This window comes from Lepus europaeus, chromosome 6 (assembly GCF_033115175.1).
Source record: "Lepus europaeus isolate LE1 chromosome 6, mLepTim1.pri, whole genome shotgun sequence".
NCBI lineage: Eukaryota > Metazoa > Chordata > Mammalia > Lagomorpha > Leporidae > Lepus > Lepus europaeus.
In genome coordinates, this window is record NC_084832.1 from 117016178 (window position 1) to 117039671 (window position 23494).

At 42.3% G+C, this 23494-nt stretch overlaps 1 protein-coding gene across 1 annotated transcript in view; it reads right to left on the bottom strand.

Moving 5' to 3' along the window:
- BCAT1 (branched chain amino acid transaminase 1) overlaps window positions 1–23494 on the bottom strand; it is a 121423-nt gene that overhangs the window by 40232 nt on the left and 57697 nt on the right. Inside the window, exons 4-5 of the mRNA XM_062195527.1 lie at window positions 14385–14495; window positions 11133–11252 (exon numbers count right to left, since the gene is read on the bottom strand). Coding sequence (XP_062051511.1) covers window positions 11133–11252; window positions 14385–14495 — 231 coding nt within the window. The remainder of the gene's footprint in view (window positions 1–11132; window positions 11253–14384; window positions 14496–23494) is intronic.

Sequence of the window (23494 nt, forward strand, 5' to 3'; positions counted from 1 at the left end):
TTGTCCCTTAATGAGGACTGAAGATGGAGTCAAGGATAGGAAGCTTTCAGGCTTCACTGATCTCTCTTGATATCACTGTTTAGGAAGCAATCCCCTTAGCAATAATACACAACACTGCCAGATCCCCCAGCTCTGACAACACTTGGCTATCTCACCCCTGTGCTTCTGTGCACCTATCATGAAGAAAGTTCAGAGAGAAGCCGGGCACTGTGGCATAGTAGGTCAAGCAGTGCCTGCAATATTGGCATCCCACATGGCTGACTGTCTTTATTCCAATGTCGGCTGCACCACTTCCGGTCCAGCTCTCTGCTACTGCTCCTGGGAGAGTAGCAGAGGATGGCCCAAGTGCTTGGGACCCTGCACCCACAGAGGAGACCCAGATGAAGCTGCTGGCATTGGCTTGGCCTACCTCTGGCTGTTGTACCATTTGGAGAGTAAACAAGGAGATGGAAGATTCTGCCTCTCTCTGTCTTTCCTTCTTTCAAATAAATAAATAAATCTTTAAAAAAAATTTAACAATAGTACTTTCATTTCATGGGAGTTTTGAAGGTTAGGGTTATACATTTTTTTAAAAAAATCAGTATAAAGAAGAGTTAAAAAAGGCTTTTCAGAGCAGAGTTCTGACTCAGCAAGTTAAACCACCATCTGCAACGCTGGCATCTCTTATGGGCACCTGTTCGACTTTAGTTGCTCCATTTATGATCCAGTTCCCTGCTAACGCGCCTGGAAAGGCAGCAGAAGATGGCCCACGGGCTTGGGCCCCTGTTATTCATGTACTGTCCCTGCTACCCCCTGCTATCCTGACTCAGCCCTGGCTGTTATGGTCACCTGAGAAGTGAACCAAAGGATGGAAAATCTCTTTCTCTCCTTCTCTCTGTGCAATTCTGCCTTTCAAATAAATAAATCTTAAGGAGGAAAAAAAAGGCTTTTCAACACAATTGAGAGGTATGATGTGCTGGGACTTGTCTCAGTAATTTACTTCACTTCCACTTGTTCACTGTGGACAAGCTAATAGCATTTTATTGGTTATCATATGAGTATTTGAGACTTTTCTCACTTGGAATCCATGCACTTATGCAAACTTCATTGTACTAAAATTAATGACAATAACTCACTATCATGTAAATTTTTCCCAGAGATAAATTTAACCGTTTTCATCTTTTTGTGATTGACAGGTAAATCTGCATTTATTCCACTAGGTGGTAGTAGAGAGAACACAGAGGGAAAACAGACTAATTCCATACATTTAATCTGTTTCTTGAAAAGTCTGGATAAAATAATGATTTTATTGTTATCAAGGAAGTAAATTATACACATGAATTTTCCAGTGCTGGCAGCAAAGCTGCTTATGTATACTAACAATTTATTTTCTGAAATTTAAGCACTGTCAACTCCTGTCTTGAAAGGACTTCAAGTACGTGGATGCAGCTTAGTCGCCTACATCCCTACATGGTTACTTGTATCGATTATCTTTTCATGAAAGAAACTGGCGATTTTACTGAAAATATTCATACAGCTTCCAGTTAAACAGAAGATCATTCTAGGCAGGGAGCTTGGTGATTATGTCTAGTTCTAGTCTCAGCAATCATTATGTATTGGTTCATTTGTCTTAATTCTCCAATAATGTTCAAACCATTCTGAACAAAATTCTGTGATGACAGGTCAGGCTTCAGATTAAACACAGCAACATTTTCCTGCGTAAGTCGAGAAAATACGAAGCCAGCACCCAGGGAATCGCTTCAGTAAGTCTCACTTCCTTGTGAACATTCTGATTGATTGGCTTCTTACTCTTCTCTGCCAGCTTCCTGGATGATTTAGAACCATAAAGAAGTGAAACTCCCATCAAAAATAAGGACTATAGCATTTTAGAATGCAAACTATGTAACTTCTCAAGAGACCACAGTGTCTTTGAAGTTGAAATGCTGATGTGTCAAAAAGTAAAAAGGTTTTTTTTTCCACTTCCTAGGCCCTATCTCACAAATAAGTAAATACATGGTTTTTCTTTATTCCACACAGAAGGTTAAGACTCGGGAGTGATGGAAAATAAAGAGATATATCTCAGCGAAAATCACTTCTTTCTGGGCCAGTCGGCTATCACTTTATAGAAAGGTGAGGATTTCAGAGGTTATTCAAACAATAGCAGAAAGAGCTCTGGGAGCTAAGAAAACACTCTTAGTCTATGATTTGGCCTGAAAAGCAGAGAGAAGCCCAGCAGTATTGGAAGGCTTGGGAATCAGGACGCCCAGGCAGGTACATAAAAGACAGAAGAAATAAGACGACTGGGAGTAACAGAAGAACATTTGTCAAAATGTAACTTTAAAACACACACACACACAGAAAGAGAGAGAAAGACCAGTGTGATTAGTGTTCTAATACAGCCAGTTTTTTTTAAAAAAGGTTATGCAGCCATTGTAGAAAAAACATTGATGTTCCTCAAACAATAAGTAGAACTACCGTATATGATGCAGCACTCCCACGACGAGGTTGCTATCCAAAGGAACTGAAATCAATTTGTCAGAGACATCTAACGCCCATATTTAGTGCAGCAGTGTTCACCACGCTGTCTATCAACAGATGCACAAAGAACATGCGGTGCACGCACGCTGTAGAACACTCCTCAGCCCTAAAAGCGGGTGCAGTTTGGTCACAGAGCTGCAGGGCATTATACTAAGTGAAATAAGCTAGGCAGAGAAGCACAAATACCACACGATCTTACTCATATGTGGAATCAAACGTTTGTCTCACAGAAATTACTCAAGGCTAGGAAGAATAACACGGGTCAGGGAAGGATACCCACTGACGAACAGGTGCCAAGTTACAGTCAGGAGAAAGACCGGCTGGTGCTCTACTGCACAGCAGGGTGCCTACAGATAACAACAATGGACTGCATATATTTGTTAAAGCTACAAGCGTCTATGTTTTCATCAAGAAGAGATGATACATCTTTAAGGACATAGCTATGTTCTGAATATGACTTGAATATTCTACACATAGGGAGACATCTCACAGCCCCCGTAACGTGTACCATTTGTACTTATCAGTTACAAAGAGATGGTTAAACAGCTGAGTGAGAAAATGGTTAAGAATTCTAGAATGAGAGGCGCTGGAAGATGGCCCAGTTATCCATGGAGGAGGGTGGGATGCTGTCACGCTCCTAGGGGGAGTGAGCACCCCGTTTCCTGTGGAGGCAGAGAAAACCTGACACTTTTAGTCCAAGACTGAAAAAGTTACCTTCTACTACCCATTGCTTTTGGCTCCAGTGATGATCTACAATCCTTATCTCGCGTAGTACAACAGCCCAGGAAGTTTTTTTTTTTTTTTTTTTTTTAACTTTTATTTAATGAATATAAATTTCCAGTGTACAGCTTATGGATTACAATGGCTTCCCCCCCCCCATAACTTCCCTCCCACCCGCAACCCTCCCCCCTCCCTCTCCCTCTCCCCTTCCATTTGCATCAAGATTCATTTTCAATTCTCTTTATCTACAGAAGATCAATTTAGTATAAAGATTTCAACAGTTTGCACCCACATAGAAACACAAAGTGAAACATACTGTTTGAGTACTAGTTATAGCATTAAATCAAAATGTACAGCACATTAAGGACAGAGATCCCACATGAGGAGCAAGTGCACAGTGGCTCCTCTTGTTGACCCAACAAATTGACACTCTAGTTTATGGCGCCAGTAACCATCTTAGGCTGTCGTCATGAGTTGCCACGGCTATGGAAGCCTTCCAAGTTTTCCGACTCTGATCATATTTAGACAAGGTCATAAAAGACAGAGTGAGGATAGTAACCAATGATCCTAAGAGTGGCATTTACCAGGTTTGAACAATTATACAGCATTAAGTGGGGAAGAGGACCATCAGTACACACATGTTGGGAGTAGAGCCATTGGTGGTAGAGTAGAGGTTATGATTACAAAGGAATGAGGCCCAGGAAGTTAAGAACTATCGCTTCCACTTTCACGTCGGAGAAACCAAGGCTCAAAATGAATGATGGGCTTGAGAATTTAAAGTTTTCTACATTATAGACATTCTACTCTGAACCCAAAGCTATTGCACTATATCAAAGCTTCAAAGCAAAACTCTTGAAGCTCCAAAGATGTCCTGACCTGAGCAGAGCTCTCTTGGGTAACCGCCTTCTTCCACGACCCCCTCAGGCTCTGCACCCCAAGCTCACATCACAGACACCATCCAGGCTCCTCCTGTCCCCTCAATGCAGCACTGCCTCCATCCAAGGAACTCTCATCACCCAGCCACCACCAATTTTGGACTGAATTGTATCCCTCCAAATGCGTATGGTGAAGCCCTAACCTTCAATGTGACTGTTGGAGATGAGGCCTTGAAGGAGGGAATTAAGGTTGGATGAGGTCCTCAGGGCGGGACCCTAATCTCCAATACAAATGAGCGCCGTCATTAAAGGATGGAGGAAAGACATCACTGACCTCTCCCTTGTGAACATGCAGCAAGAAGCTGGCCATCAACACCCCAGGAAGACAGGCTTCCCAGACACCAACCCTGCTGGGACCTTGATCTTGACTTCCAGCCTTCACAACAGTGAGCAGATAAATGCCGGCTGTTTCAGCCTCCAAGGCTGTATCCTTGGTTATGGCAAACTAAGACGCACCCACACGTCCTCCTAAATAACACAGACCTTTCAACCGCAGTGGAAATGTCATTCAAATGTCACTCCAGCAAATGATCCCACTGGAACAGGTGAGTATGTGCCATTACAGCACCCTGACCCTCAAGTTCAGGCTAATAAAACACTACCACATTTTTAAACAGATTTAATTAATTCTCTGCCTCTTCATGTTGCACAAGTCCATTTTTGTCTTGTACTTTATAAAAGGTTTTTACTAAAGAATCAAATGATCACTCTCATCTTTTAAAGTTGTCTTTAAAAAAAAGTATTTTTTCATTTAAATGGCAGAGAGACAGAAAGGTATCTCTGATCCACTAATTCACTTCCCAAATGTCTGCAGCAGCCAAGGCTGGGTCAGGCCAAGGCCAGAAACTTGGAATTCAATCTGGGTCTTCCATGTGGGTGGGAGGGATCCAAATATCTGAGCCATCACCTGCTGCAGTCCAGGGTGTACCTTAGCAGGAAGCTGGAATTCAGAGCAGAGTCAGGACTCCAACACGGGCACTTTGATACAGGATGCAGCTGTCCCACAGGCACGTACCTGATGCATCAAACGTCTACCCACAACCAACCATCTATGTGTGTACAGAAAACGTTTGTGAAAATACTTGGGAGGTTCTCCATCATACTCTAATTATTTGGGTTACATGGGCCTTGTGGCAAAGTGTATTCAGCTGTTGGTTGGGATGCTGGCATCCCCTACTGGAGTGCTGGTTTCAATCCCGGCTACTTGGGTTTTGGGTCATCTTCCTGCTAATGCCCACAGCAGACAGGAGATGATGGCCCAAGCACTCCTGCCACCTGTATGGGAGACCCAAATGGAGGTCCAGCTCAGAGCTTCTGCAAATAAATTAAGTTTTTCAAAATTCAAAAATAAAAAGTTTGTATCTGATGCTAATCCTAATACGTTGCATTGTTACAAGAGAGAAAACATTCCTTTCTCTCGTGCCTGGTTTTCTTCAGTGCCAGCCTCGGGACTTATAAGCAACTGATATATAGTCAATGAAAGCCTATCAGGGGCCAGTGTTTGGCACAGTGGTTACGATGCCACTGGGAGATCTGCATATCCTATGACAGTGAGCTCTTCTCAGCTCTGTTGCTGATTCCAGCTTCCTGGTAATGCGTACCTGGGAGGAAACAGCACACAATGGTTCAAGCAGCAGGGTTCCTGCCTCCCACTTGGGAGATTTAAACAAAGCTACTGGCTTCTGCTTTCAGCCCCATTCCCAACTTATGTGGGAATGTGGGGAGGGACCATACCCCTCTCTTTGTCTCTTTCTACTAAATAAATTTTTAAAAACTTACAGGCCTGGGGCCGACGCTGTGGCACAGTGGGTTAAAGCCACGGCCTGAAGCGCCAGCATCCCGTATAGGCGCTGGTTCTAGTCCTGGCTGCTCTGTTTCCAATCCAGCTCTCTGCTATTGATTGGGAAAGCAGTAAAAGATGACCCAAGTCCTTGGGTCCTGGCACCTACGTGGAAGACTCAGAAGAAGCTCCTGGCTCCTGGCCCTGGATCAGCACAGCTACGGCCATTGCAGCCATTTGGGGAGTGAACCAGCAGATGGAAGACCTCTCTCTCCCTCTCCCTGCTGCTCCTTCTCTCTGTATGTAATTCTGACATTCAAATAAATAAATGTTAAAAAAAAAAAAAAAAAAAGACGACGACAGTTTGGAGATACCTCAGAAATCTGAATATAGCCCTACCATACAACCCAGCCATCCACTACTTAGAATTTATCCAAGGGAAACTAAACTGGCAAATAAAAGAACTATCTACCCCTCAATGTTTATTGCAGCTCAATTCACAATAGCTAAGACATGGAATCAACCTAAATGCCCATCAACAGAAGACTGGATAAAGCAATTATGGGATATGTACTCTATGAAATACTATACAACAGTAAAAAATAATGAAATCCAGTCATTTGCAACAATAAGGAGGAATCTGAAAAACATCATACTGAGTGAAATAAGCCAGTCCCAAAAGCACAAATATCATATGTTCTCCCTGACCTGTGACAACTAACTGAGCTCCTAAAAGGAAACCTGTAGAAGTGAAACTGACACTATGAGAAGCAATGACTTGATCAGCACTTGTAATACCAATGGTTGAACTCTTTACTTAACACAGAATTATTCTTAGGTGTTTAAATCCAACTGAAAATTAATACCTGTTAAAATAATAAGGCATAAGAGAGGGAGGAGATGTAGAGTTCGGCACATGTTCCCTTGGACTTACACCTAAGGGTAAAGCTAAAAACTTGCCATAGGACTCCAAATCCCATTAAGTTGGCAGGTACCAATGCCATCTTACTAGTTAAAGTAATCATTTTTAAGTGTATAAGTGATCATAAAGATGGGAATAAGTTGTCAAATTTATCATATAAGTAAGACCAAGTGTCTGGTACTAATAATAGATAGAATTAAAAAGGAGAGAATAATCCAACATGGGAAGCAGGCCACACAGCAGATTCACAGAATGACAAACGTACTGAACAGCACTCTGGCCTCAGAATCAGCCCTTAAGGCATTCGGATATGGCTTTAAAAAAGCCCATGAGAGCATTTCAAGCATATAAAGCCAGGACACTGTGGCAAAAAATGACCTACATGAAGGTCTCTATGAGTGAGACCTTTCCCAGTGGAAAGAAGGGGCCATCAAAGAAGGAGGTACCTTTCTCTGAAAGGAGGAGAGAACTTCCACTTCAATTATGGCCCTGCCTAAATAATGTTAGAGTTTGTGGACTCAAGAGGCTTCCATAGCCTTGGCAGCTCATGACAAGATCGTCAGGTGATTACTGATGTCATAAATAAGAGTATCAATTGTTAAATCAACAACAGGAGTCACTGTGCACTTGCTCCGCATGTAGGACTTCTGCCCTTAATGATTTGTACTATGAGAATTAAAGGTAAAACTAGTACTCAAACAGTACTTTACACTTAGTGTCTCTGTGTGGGTGCAAACTGTTGAAATCTTTACTTAGTATAGAGTTGATCTTCTGTATATAAAGATAATTAGGCCGGCGCCGTGGCTCAATAGGCTAATCCTCCGCCTTGTGGTGCCGGCACGTTGGGTTCTAATCCTGGTGGGGGCACTGGATTCTGTCCCGGTTGCTCCTCTTCCAGGCCAGCTCTCTGCTGTGGCCTGGGAGTGCAGTGGAGGATGGCCCAAGTGCTTGGGCCCTGCACCCACATGGGAGACCAGGAGAAGCACCTGGCTCCTGCCATCAGATCAGCGCGGTGCGCCGACCGGGGTGGCCATTGGAGGGTGAACCAACGGCAAAAAGGAAGACCTTTCTCTCTGTCTCTCTCACTGTCCACTCTGCCTGTCAAAAAAAATAAAATAAAATAAAAATTAAAAAATATAATTAAAAATTAATCTTAATGAAGAATGGGATGGAAGAGGGAGTAAGAGGTGGGATGGTCTGGGGGTGGGAGGGCAGGTATGGGGGAAAGAACCACTATAATCCAAAAGCTGTACCTATGTAATTTATATTCATTTAATAAAAGCTTTCTTAAAAAAAAAATAAAAAGAAGGTACCCACTGACAGAAGCCAGGATAGTAACAAGCTGATAAACAGGTAAAATCAATGAGACACTAAAAAAGAGACAATATTTGATGACACTAAAATGGTAATAGAGCTATGCAAATGAAAATATTGAAAAATGTTGATCAACAGTGGAATGAATATATCAAATGGGTCTGCAACAATGCATTAAAGATGTGGACAACATCCCCATCAGTAATTATAAATTGTGGCTAGGCTAAGTCATTGTCATACCTGCTCAGATTCTTTTGCTTACTAAATTGAAAGGACTGTGATATATATATGCATATATATGCATAAATAAAGACAGTGCATAAATAGAATTGTTTTCATGGGAATTACTGTGATTATGGGTTAAATTGTATGTGCAACATAATGACTTCAGAGTGACAAAAGAAAATGAGGGGCTGGTGCTGTGGCGTAGCAGGTAAAGCTGCCGCCTGCTGTGTCGGCATCACATGTGGCCACCGGATTGAGTCCCAGCTGCTCCACTTCTGATTCAGCTCTCTGCTATGGCCTGGGAAAGCAGTAGAAGATGGTCCAAGTTCTTGGGCCCCTGCATCCACGTGGGAGACCCGAAAGAAGCTCCTGGTTCCCGGCTTCAGATCTGCCCAACTCTGACCATTGTGACCATTTGCAGAGTGGAAGATCTTTCTTTCTCCATGCCTTTGCCTCTACCTCTCTACAATTCTGCCTTTCAAATAAATATTTAAAAATAAAAAAAAAAATAGAAATGAAAGTCACCTCTGAGCAACAGACATGCCCTTGAGCCCCTGTGGAATGAAAGAGCAATGCAAGAGTAGACCAGGCGGGGCCCACCACTCGGATCTCCGTTCACTCACAAGGTGGCAGCAACTCTCATGAAAAGCTCCATGCTGAAAGATTTGCCAGGAAGTTGCAACTGGGAAAAACTGTCTATGTCAGATGATTTAAATGTCTGCATAATTCAATTATATCTTGTGCATCAAAGCCGGGATTACCGAAACATAACACTGTTTCTCCACTTGAGCTCAACTCCTGAACAGAAACAATCCACATGGAGGAGTAAGAAATGAGTGGACGAAGAGAAATGAGTCAACTCCCACAGTAGCCAAGGTCACCTGTCTTATTTCCTGGAAGATTGTGGATCAGCCCGAGGCCTGATCAAAGGTGCTGGGTGGTCCTGAGAGAATGCATGCTGTCTCTAACATCAGACTGGGTGCTTTCCAATGACACTTATTGCCAGCCCTGATATAGCTTAGTGTTGTCTTGCTCTACTACCTTTTGTGGGATATAGTATGACTGAGATAGGAGGAAAAGGCGGAAGGAGGCTAAGAGCAATGATCAACAGGAATTTCATTGTTTATAGTCGTGCAGTTTTGCTATTGGCTGTGGTCAAGGCACCTCTATACTTAGCAGAATCAGAGTGGGAAGAAAATCTGTGTCTGTTTGTTTGTGCCTTCAAATCACCAAACCTGCATGGAGCTAATGAACCAGGCAAGGTTGCATGAAATAGATGGCTTAAAATCAGTAAACTCGGGTCTAGCGGTGCTGGGTTTCCAGTATTGAACCTGTCAGTCATATAATTCTAGCTTCGCCTCTGGTCAAGTGAAAATCTGGAATTCATTCATGTAAGTGTTCTGTGTGTACATGTTATTTCAGGTTTTATCCTAATTTCTTTAACTGATACCTAATCATCAGTTGATTTAAACACTCCAGCTTTTATTTTCTATGTGGTTATCAATCTATAAATAAATGTCAGAAGATAATGATTCAAATGATACTGAAATTCCTCTTTTAAAATTTTTTTTATTCACTTATTTCAGAGATAGATAGAGAGCGCTCCCACTCACCAGTTCATCTCCTCAGTGTTCACAGTGGCCTGTGGCCTGTGGCTGTGGCGTGCGGATTCAGTCAAGGTCTCAGCTAGCTGAGCCATTAGCACTGCCTCCCAGGGTCTGCAGGAGCAGGAAGCTGGAGGAAGGAGCCAGAGCGCTGACTTCAAGTCAGGTCCTCTGATACAGGACATGGACATCCTAACAGGCATCTTAACGGGTAGGCTAAACTCGCACCCTTAAGATGCTTCTTTAATATAAGAATTTTTTGATAATGTGAATGATTTTATCCTCTAAGCTTTTCACAAGGGGTTTATGTAAATTAACATCCAAATAAGAGCATGGATTTAAATGTTTATATTATACCACACAAAAGTCACACATTTCATGTTGGTAATTATCAGGTATTCATGTGCACATTTATGTATTGATATTTAGTACTGTGTTTAAGAATGGGAGTGCAGGGGTCAGCATTATGACAGAGTGGGTTACACTGACACCTACAATGCCGGCATCCCAGATAAGCACAGGTTCAAGTCCCAGCTGCTCCACTTGTGATCCAGCTCCCTGCTAATGCCCCGGGAAAGCAGTGGAGAATGGCCAGAATGAGAAGGCCTCTGCCACTCATGTAGGAGACCTGGAAGGAGTTCCTGGCTCCTAGCTTTGGCCTAGTCCAGCCCCAACCACTGGAGCCATTTGGGGAATAAACCAGAGGATGAAAGATCCACCTCTCTCTATAACTCTGCCTTTCACATAAATAAATAAATCGGAAAGGAAGGAAGGAAGGGAGGAAGGGAGGGAGGGAGAGAGAGAGAGGGAATGAACATGGGAGCTCTTGATGGAGTTCCAGGCTCCTGTCAGGCTCAGTCTGACCCTGGCCTGCCTTGGACCTGGCTGCTGTGGCCATTTAGGGGAGTGAATCAGTTGATGAAAGATGTGTATCTATGTGTATCTCCTCTCTCTGCCCTTCACATAAATAAATATTTTTACAATCTGATAATCAGGAGAAAGAAATAATTAATGTGCCTGTTGTGGGCTATTTATCTACATACTACTAACTTCAAACAACCCTCAGAGGGACAACGTGTCCACCAGACTACACCGAACAGGGAGCCAGCCTGTACCTCAGTTCCGATGAATGCAGGCCGAATATATAGACTGGCAGATGTTGAAGAAGGGACCCACTCTTGATCTAATTTCACAAGTTGTTGAATACACTCCAAAAGCTCTTCCTTATCAAATCCCTGCAAGAGTGAAAAGCACAGCCAATGAGAAATGTTCTCTTACTACAGCATTACAGTCAGTATGATCAAGGAAGCTTTTCGACTATTAAAACTGTAACAACAAAACCAAACAAAATTATTTTTCTGTTACTGATTTTTCCCAAAATAACAAGCAGAAATATATAAGCTCCATAAGAAAAATGAGAAATTAGATCCCCACCTGTTACCATACTTGCAAATCAATTACAATAGGAATGTCTTTCATTAAAAAATCATAACATATCTCTGTGAACTTCAGGTTTGAAAGGATTTTCAAAAAAAAATGCAACAAAAGTTATGAAGGAAATAAATACAATTTGACTATTTTCATCAAAAAATCTAAAGCAACAAACTGGGTGAAGTTACTGGTAACATACATACAACCAATACATCACTATACAATCAATATATGTTAAGGTATCCTAAAAATCAGCAAGAGATAACCTTACAATTAAGTGAAAAAGCAAAGAGCGGTTTATTTCTTAGCAGACAACCTTTTTCGTATATTTGATGGGCGACAGCTTAAAAATAAATTAAGTCTGGGGCCGGCACTGTGGTGCAGCAGGGTAAAGCCCAGGCCTGAAGCGCCGGCATCCCATATGGGCGCCGGTTCTAGTCCTGGCTGATCCTCTTCTTATCCAGATCTCTGCTATGGCCTGGGAAAGCAATGGAAGATGGCCCAAGTCCTTGGGACCCCGCACCCAAGTGGGAGACCCAGAAGAAGATCCGGACTCCTGCCTTCAGATCAGCACAGCTCCGGCCATTGCAGCCATCTGGGGAGTGAACCAGAGGATGGAAGACCTCTCTCTCTCTCTACCTCTCTTTAAAAAAAATTTATAATCATTAAATGAATGAAAACAGAAATTTGTAAAAATGAAGAGTAGGAATGGGAGGAGAAACGAGGGTAGGATGGGAAGTATCACTATGTTCCTAAATCTGTGTACATGAAATACATGAAACTTATATAACTTCAATAAATTTTTTAAAAAATTAAGAAACAATTGAAACTAGGACAAATCGAAAGAATTTACATTAATTTCCTTTATGCTACTATACCAGGTACTTCAAAAATTTTGAAAACTTTTTTCATAATTACAAGACTACAATTACAAACCTAATTATAAGATAAAGTTAGGGGCCAGCACTGTGGTACAAAGAGTTAAGCTGCCCTTGCAATGAGGGCATCCCATATTAGAGAAAGCTTTGAATCTAACTTACTGCTTATTTGCCTCGGAAGGCAGCAGAAAACGATGCAAATTCTCATGTCCCTGTTATCCATGTGGGAGACCAGGATGGAGCTCCTGGTTCCTGGCTGGCCTGGTGTTGAGCTGGCTGTTGCAGTCATTTGGAGAGTCAATCAGTGGATGGAAAAAACATTCTCTCTGGCCGGTGCCGTGGCTCAACAGGCTAATCCTCCGCCTTGCGGCGCAGGCACACTGGGTTCTAGTCCCGGTCAGGGTGCCAGATTCTGTCCCGGTTGCCCTTCTTCCAGTCTAGCTCTCTGCTATGGCCCGGGAGTACAGTGGAGGATGGCCCAAGTGCTTGGGCCCTGCACCCCATGGGAGACCAGGATAAGCATCTGGCTCCTGGCTTCAGATCAGCGTGGTGCGCCCGCCGTGCCGGCCACGCCAGCCGTGGTGGCCATTGGAGGGTGAACCAAGGACAAAGGAAGACCTTTCTCTCTGTCTCTCTCACTGTCCACTCTGCCTGTCAAAAAACAAAACAAAACAAAACAAAACAAAAAGATGACACATTCTCTCTCCTTCTGTCTCTCCCTCTCACTCTGTGCCTCTACCTTTCAAATAAATAAGTCATCATAAAAAATGGTAAATGATGGGGCCGGTGCTGTGGCATAGCAGGTAAAGCTGCCACCTGCAGTGCCGGCGCCGGTTGGAGAGCCGGCTACTCCACTTCCAATCCAGCTGTCTGCTATGGCCTGGGAAAGCAGTAGAAGATGGCCCAAGTCCTTGGGCCCCCACACTCACGTGGGAGACCAGCAAGAAGCTCCTGGTTCCTGGCTTCAGATCAGTTTAGCTCTGGCCATTGTGGTGGTGAGGATTTAGGGATGTGGATTGGATCAGGTTGCTAAGGTGGAGCTCTATGGTCAACCCACGACAGTATACGAGCAGAGAACATACAGAGGGTAGAGGACTAGCAAGCTCCCTGTGTCGGACTGCTTCCTGGTTCCAGGGAACACGGCCTCCACTGGCCTGCAGCAGATGCTGACCCAATGGGGCCGTGCAATCTTAGATGGTGAACCTCCAATCTGCCAGTCAAATAAGCCTCCTTCCTAGGAAGCTCCTCTCGGGAATTTTAGCTAAAGCCATGAAAAGCTGACTAAAGTGTTTTTAATTATTTTTCTACAAACCTTTGGAAATCCCATAACATCATTGTGCCTAAAGGAGGGAGGTAAAGCCTGAATTAAAAAGATAAGCAGGAAAAGGAAGAGCCTAGCTAAAAAAGAGCCATTTCCTTGGATTTAGCTGTACTCAGACTTCTTCGACACACAGCTTGGGCCTGGAGGTCAGAAACACAGAATATGTAACAGGAGAGAAGGGCATTTTTCAATGGAAAAAGATCACCTATAGTTGCGTCTTGTAAGACCGAAACAACCTGAGACACTTCTTACCTAAATGTGAGCCTTAGGGGGTTGCATCTAATAAACCTTATAATCAATTCTGCTCTCTACAATGTTATGGTCAGGATCCAAAGACCGTATAGAAGTCTTTTATGATATCTGCTTTAAATATCAAAACAAAATTTAGGATAAAAATAATTAAATCACTTTATATCGTTAATACCTAGAGCAATTAGACAAAACACCCCTACAATATCTGTGTTGCACAGATTTTGCATTTTCTACATTAAAATTTCATATGGTCCTGAGATCTCTTTATTTTTCTTATCCTATATCACTCATATACACATTAATCTCCCCAGATACCACACAAAGAAATAGAAATACGGAATTGTTAAGTGGTGTTGATGATTTCCTTGCAAAACAGTTAAGAAAGAGTGTCAATGATCACACAGTTGGTACAGAACATCAGTCTCATTAATCAGAAATGAGAAATCCACGACCTTTAGCGAATCACAAAAACCAAATTTACCTACCGGCAATGTTGTCCTCACAGCCGATCGGAGCATTCTATCCATGTTGAGATGGGGTCTGAACAATCGGATCTTATTATCTACTCCTCGGAACGCCTTCAGTCCTTCAAACAACTAGAAATATAAGAGAAATTCATGAAAACAATGCAACAGGCTGACTGTTCTATGGGCACTCATCTCACTCATCCCGAGAAGCTGCTGACATAGATCTGAACTTGATATCATTACACTTAGCACAGAACAGTAAAACCTGCCCAATCACAGAGCATGAGTTAACTGTCTCTCGACAATACACAGACACCAAAGCCTCCAAGTCACTCAGCCGCCCTCAGCCTGCGAAACTATCCATTTCCTTTTATTTCATGCAGCTCATTCAAACTCAGGATAGCAGACAGTTTGGATGTACAGAGCTGATGCAGTCCCCCAAACCACAGAAACCTGGCACTCTAAGACTGTATGATGTCAAGGCTTTGTCTCCTTCTTCAAAGTGTCACCCCAGAAAAACCAGTGTGGGGACTCAAAGATTGTGAAGTCAGTACACACTGATAAATACAGAGCAAAGAGGAAAATCAATACTTTTGGTGGGAAATTTTAACACTCTTTCTCTAAGTAACAGATAAAACAAACAGGCTAAAATGTTCAGTAGAGATTTGGAAACGTGAACAGAAAATCCTTATATGATGGCCAGAGAGACCACAAAAATACAGTTTTTTTCCACAGGTTTTCCAAACACAAGATATACCAGAATCAATACCAAAAAGATAACAACCAAATACCTGTATTTTCGAAAGTCAGAAATTCATTACAAAGTAAACTATGGATCAAAGAAGAAAACTAAGAATGAGAAAATATGTCGAACTGAGTGATAATGAAAAGAAGGGCCCTTAGAGGTTTAGAGCCTAAAGTATGACATCACAAAAATGTAACCACGCAGTACAATTAAAATGTACAAAGACATTGCATTTATGTCCAAATACATTAACTTATTAGATATAATAAAGCTAAAACTTCACTGAAAATCTTGAGGTTGTCAAACTGGACAGAGTTGACAACACCTGAAACAAAAAAAAAAAAATACAGGAAAAGAAAAATTGTGCAAAGATCTAAAATAAACCTAGTGGCATACATACAAGTATTAATAAATATTAAACAAAATAGAACCTTAAGGCAAGACGTTGCTAGAGATAAAGAGGTGACTTCACAAGGTTCAATTTACTTCACAATTTAAAAAAATATACACTTAGAATGATTATTATCAAAAACACAGAAGATTGTAAATACTGGTGACGATGTGGAGAAAGAGGAACTCGAATACACCACTGATGCAAACGTAAATTAGTACAGCCATTGTAGAAAGCTGTAGAGAAGCTCCTCAAAAAATCAGAATTGGAACTATCATAGGATCTAGCACTCTACACCCAAAGGGTACAGCATGTCAGTGAGACACCTGCACTCCGTGTTTGTTGCAACATTATTTACAATAGCCAAGATATGGAATGAATAAAGGTGAATGAATAAAGAAAACCTGGCATATACGCACACAATGGGATACCAATCAGCCTTTAAAAAGAAGGAAACCATAGCATCTGGGACAACATGGCCGAACTGGGAGGATACCAGGCTAAGCGCAAGGAGCCCAGCACTGAGACAAACTGCGCATGCTCTCACTTAAACCAGAACTCTGAAAGTGAAACCCATCAGTGTTCAGAGCAGCATGGTGATTACTAGACGCTGGGGAAAGGAGATCGGTAGGGAGAATTTCAGCTAGAAAGACCTTTTTTTTAAGATGTATTTATTTATTTGAAAGGCAGAGAGAAAGGCAGGGCAGAGAGAGAGAGAGAGAAAGAGAGAGAAGTCTTCTATCCACTAGCTCACTCCCCAAATGGCCGCAACAGCCGGAGCTGTGCTGATCTGAAGCCACGAGCCTGGAGCCTCCTCCAGGTCTCCCACATGGGTGGCAGGGGTGAAAGCACTTGGGTCATCCTCCACTGCCTTCCCAGGCCACAGCAGAGAGCTGGATCAGAAGAGGAGCAGCTGGGACTTGAACTGGTGCCCACATGGGATGCCAGCGCCACAGGCAGCATCCTTACCCACTATGCCACAGCGCCTGCCCAGAAAGAGTAACTTTTTAAGATTAAAATGATTAAAGTGAAATGATAGTTTGTTAATTAGCTTCATTTAAATAATCTGATATTGCATATCTCAAAACATCACACTGTATACCATAAACATATGCAATTATTATTTGTCAATTAAAAGATAGAAAAACAAAAAAGTACATATACTTAATGAGATAGTTTCATATATATGTAAAGACTATAAAAAACTCATTGAGCAATGCAGATTAAACATACACAAAAGAATAACAAAAGATGACAGATTTATTTCAGAAATAGACTGGTTTAATAAAAGAAAATGTGATTTCACAACAGCATTTGTGATTTAAAAAACCTAGGCAGTGATCTCATTTGATACAGCACATGTTTCTAATAAAATCACATACTCATTTATGATTTACAAGTTTTCTTGGATGCAGGCATCTAGAGCAATGGCTAAAACTCCACTTTGGTGCCCAAAGCTCATTTTGGAGTGCTTGGGTTCAAGTTCTGGCTGAGTCCAGCTTCCTGCTAATGAGCACCATGGGGGCAACAAGCATTGGTTCCAGTAACTGGGTCCCTGCCACCCATGTGGGAGACCTGAATGGAGTCCCAGGCTCCTTCCTTCTTTCTAGACCATGCCCTGTTGAGGGCATGTGGGGAGTGACGAGCAGATGGATGACCTCTCTCTGTGTCTATCTCTCTGCCATTCAAGTAAATATTTTAAAGTTCTCTAGGTAACAAAGAAAAAAAGAGTCCTTCCTTAAGTGACAAAGTATATATAAACACATGGCAAAGATGATGATTAATGGTCAAACACGAAAGATTCCCTATTCAAATTATCACAAATGACTTGCTGTAACCACTTAATCAAATAGTACAGCATCAGTATAATAAGGTTAAGAAGAATGGAATAAAATATAAGGTCTGGAAAACAAAGCTGTCATAGATCATGAAACATAAATACTATTATTGAATATATAGCCGGCGCCGCGGCTCAGTAAGCTAATCCTCCACCTTGCGGCACCGGCACACCGGGTTCTAGTCCCGGTCGGGGCACCGATCCTGTCCCGGTTGCCCCTCTTCCAGGCCAGCTCTCTGCTGTGGCCCGGGAGTGCAGTTAGAGGATGGCCCAAGTTCTTGGGCCCTGCACCCCATGGGAGACCAGGAGAAGCACCTGGCTCCTGCCATCGGAACAGCGCGGTGCGCCGGCCGCAGCAGCCATTGGAGGGTGAACCAATGGCATAAAGGAAGACCTTTCTCTCTGTCTCCCTCTACTGTCCACTCTGCCTGTCAAAAATAAAAAAAAAAAAATAATAAAAAATAAAAAATAAATAAAAATTATTGAATATATAGAAAATCCAGATGGAATGATGATGGATAATCTTTTGAAATTATTTCTTCAGGCAAAATGGCCAGATGCAAATTATATTCCTAAATAATAGCAGTAGTCAAAATCCAAAAGCACTGATTATAACAGAATTAAAATACAGTAAATTACTGGTTCAGGCACTATGGTGCAGTGGTTAAGCCACTGCTTGGGGCTCCTGCATCCCCTATCAGAGTGTCTGGTGAGTCTCAGACACTCAGGACTTCCAATCCAGCTTCCTGCTAATGCACCTGAGAGGCTGCAAATGATGGCCCAAGCATCTGGGTTCCTGCCACCCATATGAAAGATCTGGATGGAGCTGTTGGCTCCAAGCTTTTGCCTGGCCCAGTCTCAGCTGCTGCAAGAATTTGGGGGAATGAACCAGTGGGTGAAAGTTCTCCCTCTCCACCTCCCACTCCTCTGTCACTCTGCCTTTCAAATAAAGAAATAATTAACTCTTTTTTAAAAAGGAACATTTGGGGGATGCAGTGGAAATCTAACAAAAGTCAAAGACCCAAAAGGAAAACACAACCTTTTACCAAGTTAGGACCCCTAAACTGATTTCTTTTCGTTTGTCTTTAGGATTTACTTGTTTATTTTGCAAGGCAGCATTACAGACAGAGTTCAAGAGCCAGATCCTCCCTCCGCTATTTCACTCCCCAAATGGCCACAACAGCCTGGACTTGAACCAGGGTTCGCGTGAGATGAAAGTATAGCAGGCAGACGTTTAATCTACTGTGTCACATGGGAAGGAGAATGGCTACAAACAGCCAAGGCACTGCTGAAGGCAGGAGGAGAAGGCCTTGTCCTAGAGGAGACATTAAGACGGTGCAGGGCAACTGTGTAGTCAACCAAGCGTCACAGGAAAAGGGAACAGAGACCAAGACGGAAAAGAAAATGAAATAAAAATAGACGCCCGTATACATGAGACTTGACTCCATTTATCAGAGGGCAAAAGGACAGCACAGTCTATGTGGGTCTGTAGAGGAAAAAAAACAAATAGACCCCACTTCATACAAAAATTAACTTCAAACAATATTTAAAGTCTAAACAAGGCACAGAGAAAAACAGCCAACATAAAGCAAACACTAACAGATTGCTCTGAATTTAAATGTTTCCTGCCATCAAAAAACTATAGAAAAAAAAAAAAAAGAATGTGGGAGAAGATGGGGCCAGTGTTATTGGCTACTGTTTTTGCAGTGGATTAAGACCCTGCCTGCAACACAGGTATACCACATGAGTGCCAATTCCGATCCTAGCTGCTCCACTTCTCAACACAGTTCCCTGCTGATGCACCTGGAAAGACAGAAGATGGCCCAAGCGCTTAGGCCCTTGCCATCCACAAGGGAGACCTCGTGGAGTTTCAGTCTTCTGGCTTTGGTCTAGCACAGCCATGGGGATTACAGCCACTTGTGGAGTGAACCAGTAGATGGAAGATCTCGACCTTTCTTTGTCTTTTCCTCTAATGCTGCCTTTAAACAAATTAAAATGCCATTAAAAAAAAAAAAACAGAATGTGGGAGAAGATATATTTATAACATATATAACTGGCCGGCGCCGCGGCTCAATTGGCTAATCCTCCGCCTTGCGGCGCCGGTACACCGGGTTCTAGTCCCGGTCAGGGCTCTGGATTCTGTCCCGGTTGCCCCTCTTCCAGGCCAGCTCTCTGCTATGGCCCAGAAGTGCAGTGGAGGATGGCCCAAGTGCTTGGGCCCTGCACCCGCATGGGAGACCAGGAGAAGCCCCTGGCTCCCAGCTTCGGATCAGCGCAATGTGCCGGCCACAGCAGCCATTGGAGAGTGAACCAACAGCAAAAAGGAAGACCTTTCTCTCTGTCTCTCTCTCTCACTGTTCACTCTGCCTGTCAAAAAAAAAAAAAAAAAAAAAAATATATATATATATATATATATATATATATATATATAAAACTGACAAAAGATCTATGTCAAAAATATATGAAGTACTCCTACAAATTGACAGATTGAAGAATTCCAAGATGGCAGAACAGGGAATAGCATGCTGTGCTAGGCTAGGGATAAGTAGTAAAAAAAAGAAAAAAAGTGGGGCCGGTACTGTGGCTCACTTGGTTAATCCTCTGCCTGCGGCGCCGCCATCCCATGTGGGAGCCGGGTTCTAGTCCCAGTTGCTCCTCTACCAGCCCAGCTCTCTGCTGTGGCCCGGGAGGACAGTGGAGGAAGGTCCAAGTGCTTGGGCCCTGCACCCACATGGGAGACCAGGAAGAAACACCTGGCTCCTGGCTTCAGATCGGCGCAGCGCCGGCCTTAGTGGCCACTTGGGGAGTGAACCAACGGAAGGAAGACCTTTCACTCTGTCTCTATCTATAACCCTACCTGTCAAAAATAAATTAATTAATTAAAAGAAAAAAAGAAAAAATTTTAAGAAATGCATTGTCAGGGGACAGTTACAGAGAAAACTGCAGTAGAAATTAGAAGCTATAGGAACACTGTGGGTCTGTGTGCAAGATATGGACGTGCAGCCTGAACATGAACACAACACATGAACACAACACATCGGGCAGATGAGAGCCCAATAAAGTGACAGCTCTGGAGACCAAGGTGAGATGTTTAATCTGCAATAACTCCTGTCACCGCTGATATAGCTGGAGGGTGAATCTGGTGTGAGTCCAGCCTGGAGTCCTAAGACGGAGAGGGTACCAGCAGACCCATAGGAAAAAGGAGGACACATTTCTCTCACCCTACCAAACCCACAACGGCACCCAGCAAATGGCTGAGAGAGGGTGGGCGCCATTTTGGGCATAACCGGCAGCCGCGGAAGTCCTTGTGCATGTGCATGGCAACTGGCTGAGACAAGATGCCACCTTCTCAGCAATACTGGTGGTGGCAGCTCCAGTGCAACTGGCAGGGGAGAGGGCGACATCTGGCCAGAGGCTACTGTGTACACATGTGATCCAGAGATTCTAGCACAGGGAAAAATCCGCATTACCCGCTGACTGAGTCAGGCTGGGAGGACTGACAGACTTCGTGCTCACAAATTCTCAGAGTCCCTGGACTGCCTGGGGCTGGGTCACTGCCGTGGGATCCACACTCACACATGCTCAGAGTCCCCTGGTTGCTTGCGGAGAGTCACTGAAGTGGGAGCTGTGCTCATAGCAAGGAGTGCACAGATCCTTTCTATGGTTCATACTGAAGTACAGGTTAAGTATTGCACCCACTAAGGGCTAATACCCGGGCATTGAGCACATTGGAAAAGAGATGAGGGTGTGACCACACCTCTCTTCTGTTACAAAGAGGAAATCTCCCATGTCCAACATGGGTGTCACCTGGCTACTGAACCCAACCTGGACCAGTGACCAGAGATCCCTGGCTAAACCCAGCACACAAGTGGGTACTCACTGAAAGGGCAGACATTCCACTAAGCCAAAGAAGCATAGTTCATAGACAAAACCCATCAGAGGAAAAAAATCAAGTATCTCCACAAATGTCTAAAAATAAACACAGAAATTTAAGAAACAAGGAAGATACCATGATGCCCCGAAAGGAACACATCAATACATCAATATTAGTATGTGAGGATGAAGAGATTGATGAAATGCCTGAAACAGAATTAAAAGATTAATCACAGAATTACTTGGAAGCATTCAGAAGCAAATCCATTACATAAGAAATCCATAGATGACAAGAGTAAAAATTTTTCCCATGAAATTGAGATTTAAGAGAAACCAAATGAAATATTAGAAATGAAGAATTTAATAGATCAAATAAAAAATGCAGTGGAAAGTCTTAACAGACTTGGTGAGGTAGAAGAAAGGATATGGGAGCAAGAAGACAAATCTTGAGAAATCTTTCAGTCAGACCAAAAGAAAAGATAGAAATTAGAAAAGTAACAGTTTTAGAGATTTATGGGATACTATCAAATGACCAAACATACAGCTATTAGGAGTTCCTGAATGTGTGGAAATAGATAATGGACTAGAAGGCTTATTTAGTGAAATAATTATAGAAAACATCCTTGATTTGGACAAAGAAAGGGATGTCCAAGTATAGGAAGCACACAGAACTCCTAATAGACATGACCAGAAAAGATGTTTACCATGACACATTGTAGTCAAACTCTCCACAGTAAAACATACAGAAAAGATTCTAAAACGTGGATGAAAGAAACGCCAGATTACTTTCAGAGGATCTCCAATGAGACCCTCAGCTTAAATCTCATCAGATACCCTACAGGCTAGAAGAAAATGGTGAGATATATATATACCATGCTAGCAGAAACTAAAGAAGAGCTAGCATTGTCATGCTAATATCATACAAAATACACTTTAACTAAAAACTGTTAAAAGAGACATAGAAGGGTACTATGTAATGATTCAGGAATTAATTAAACAGGAAGATGTGACTATAATGAATGTATATGTACCCTATTACAAGGTACCTGGCTATTTAAAAGTTAATGGATCAAAAGGGAGACACAGACTTCATTAAAATAGAATTGTGGACTTCGACACCCCAGGATTTCTGTCAGCAATAGACAGAAAAATCTACAAAGAAACAACAGACTAATCGACACTATGGCCCAAAGGGACCTGATACCCATTGAATTTCTCATGCCCCAGTTGCAGAATACACATTCTTCTCATCACAGCATGGAATGCTCTCTAGGATAGACTATATGTTAGGTCATAAAGCAAGTCTCAGCAAATTAAAAAAAAAAATCCAAATCATACCATGAATATTCTCTGACCACAATGGACTGAAGCTGGAAATCAACAACTCAAGAATTTCTAGAACACATGCAAACAAATGGAGACTGAACAAGATGCTCCTGAATGAACAGTGGGTCATAGGAGAAATCGAAAATTTTCTGGAAACAAATGAAGACACTACATCATATCAAAACTCCTCAGTTAAAAGACAAGACTGGCTGAATGGATTAAAAAAAAAAAAAAAAAACCTATCTATTTGCTGCCTACAAAAAACACATCTCACCAACAAAGACGCATGCAGACTGAAAGTGAAAGGCTGGAAAAAGATATCCCATGCCAACAGAAACCAAAAAAAAGCTAGTGTAGCTATCCTAATATCAGACAAAATATACTTTAACACAAAAACTGTTAAAAGAGACAAAGAAGGGCACTATATAATGATTAAGGGAACAATTCAACAGGAAGATGTAACTATTATAAACCTATATGCACCTAATTACAGGGCACCTGGCTATTTAAAAGACTTGTTAAGGGATTTAAAGGGAGATATAGATTCAAATACAATAGCAATGGGGGACTCAATACCCATCTTTCAGCAATGAATAGATCAACCAGACAGAAAATCAAAAAGGAAACAACAGAGCTAATTGACACGATAGACCACATAGACCTAGCAAATATCTACAGAGGATTCCACCCTACAGCCACAGAGTACACATTTTTTTCTCCGGTGCATGGAACTTTCTCTAGGATTGACCATATGCTAGGCCATAAAGTGAGTCTCAGCAAATTCAAAAAAAATTGAAATCATAGCATGCATCTTCTCTGACCACAATGCAAAGAAGCTGGAAATCAACAACTCAAGAATCTGTACATCATGTGTAAACACATGGAGTATGAACAACATGTTTCTGAATGAACAATGGGTCATAGAAGAAATCAAAAGAGAAATCAAAAAATTTCTG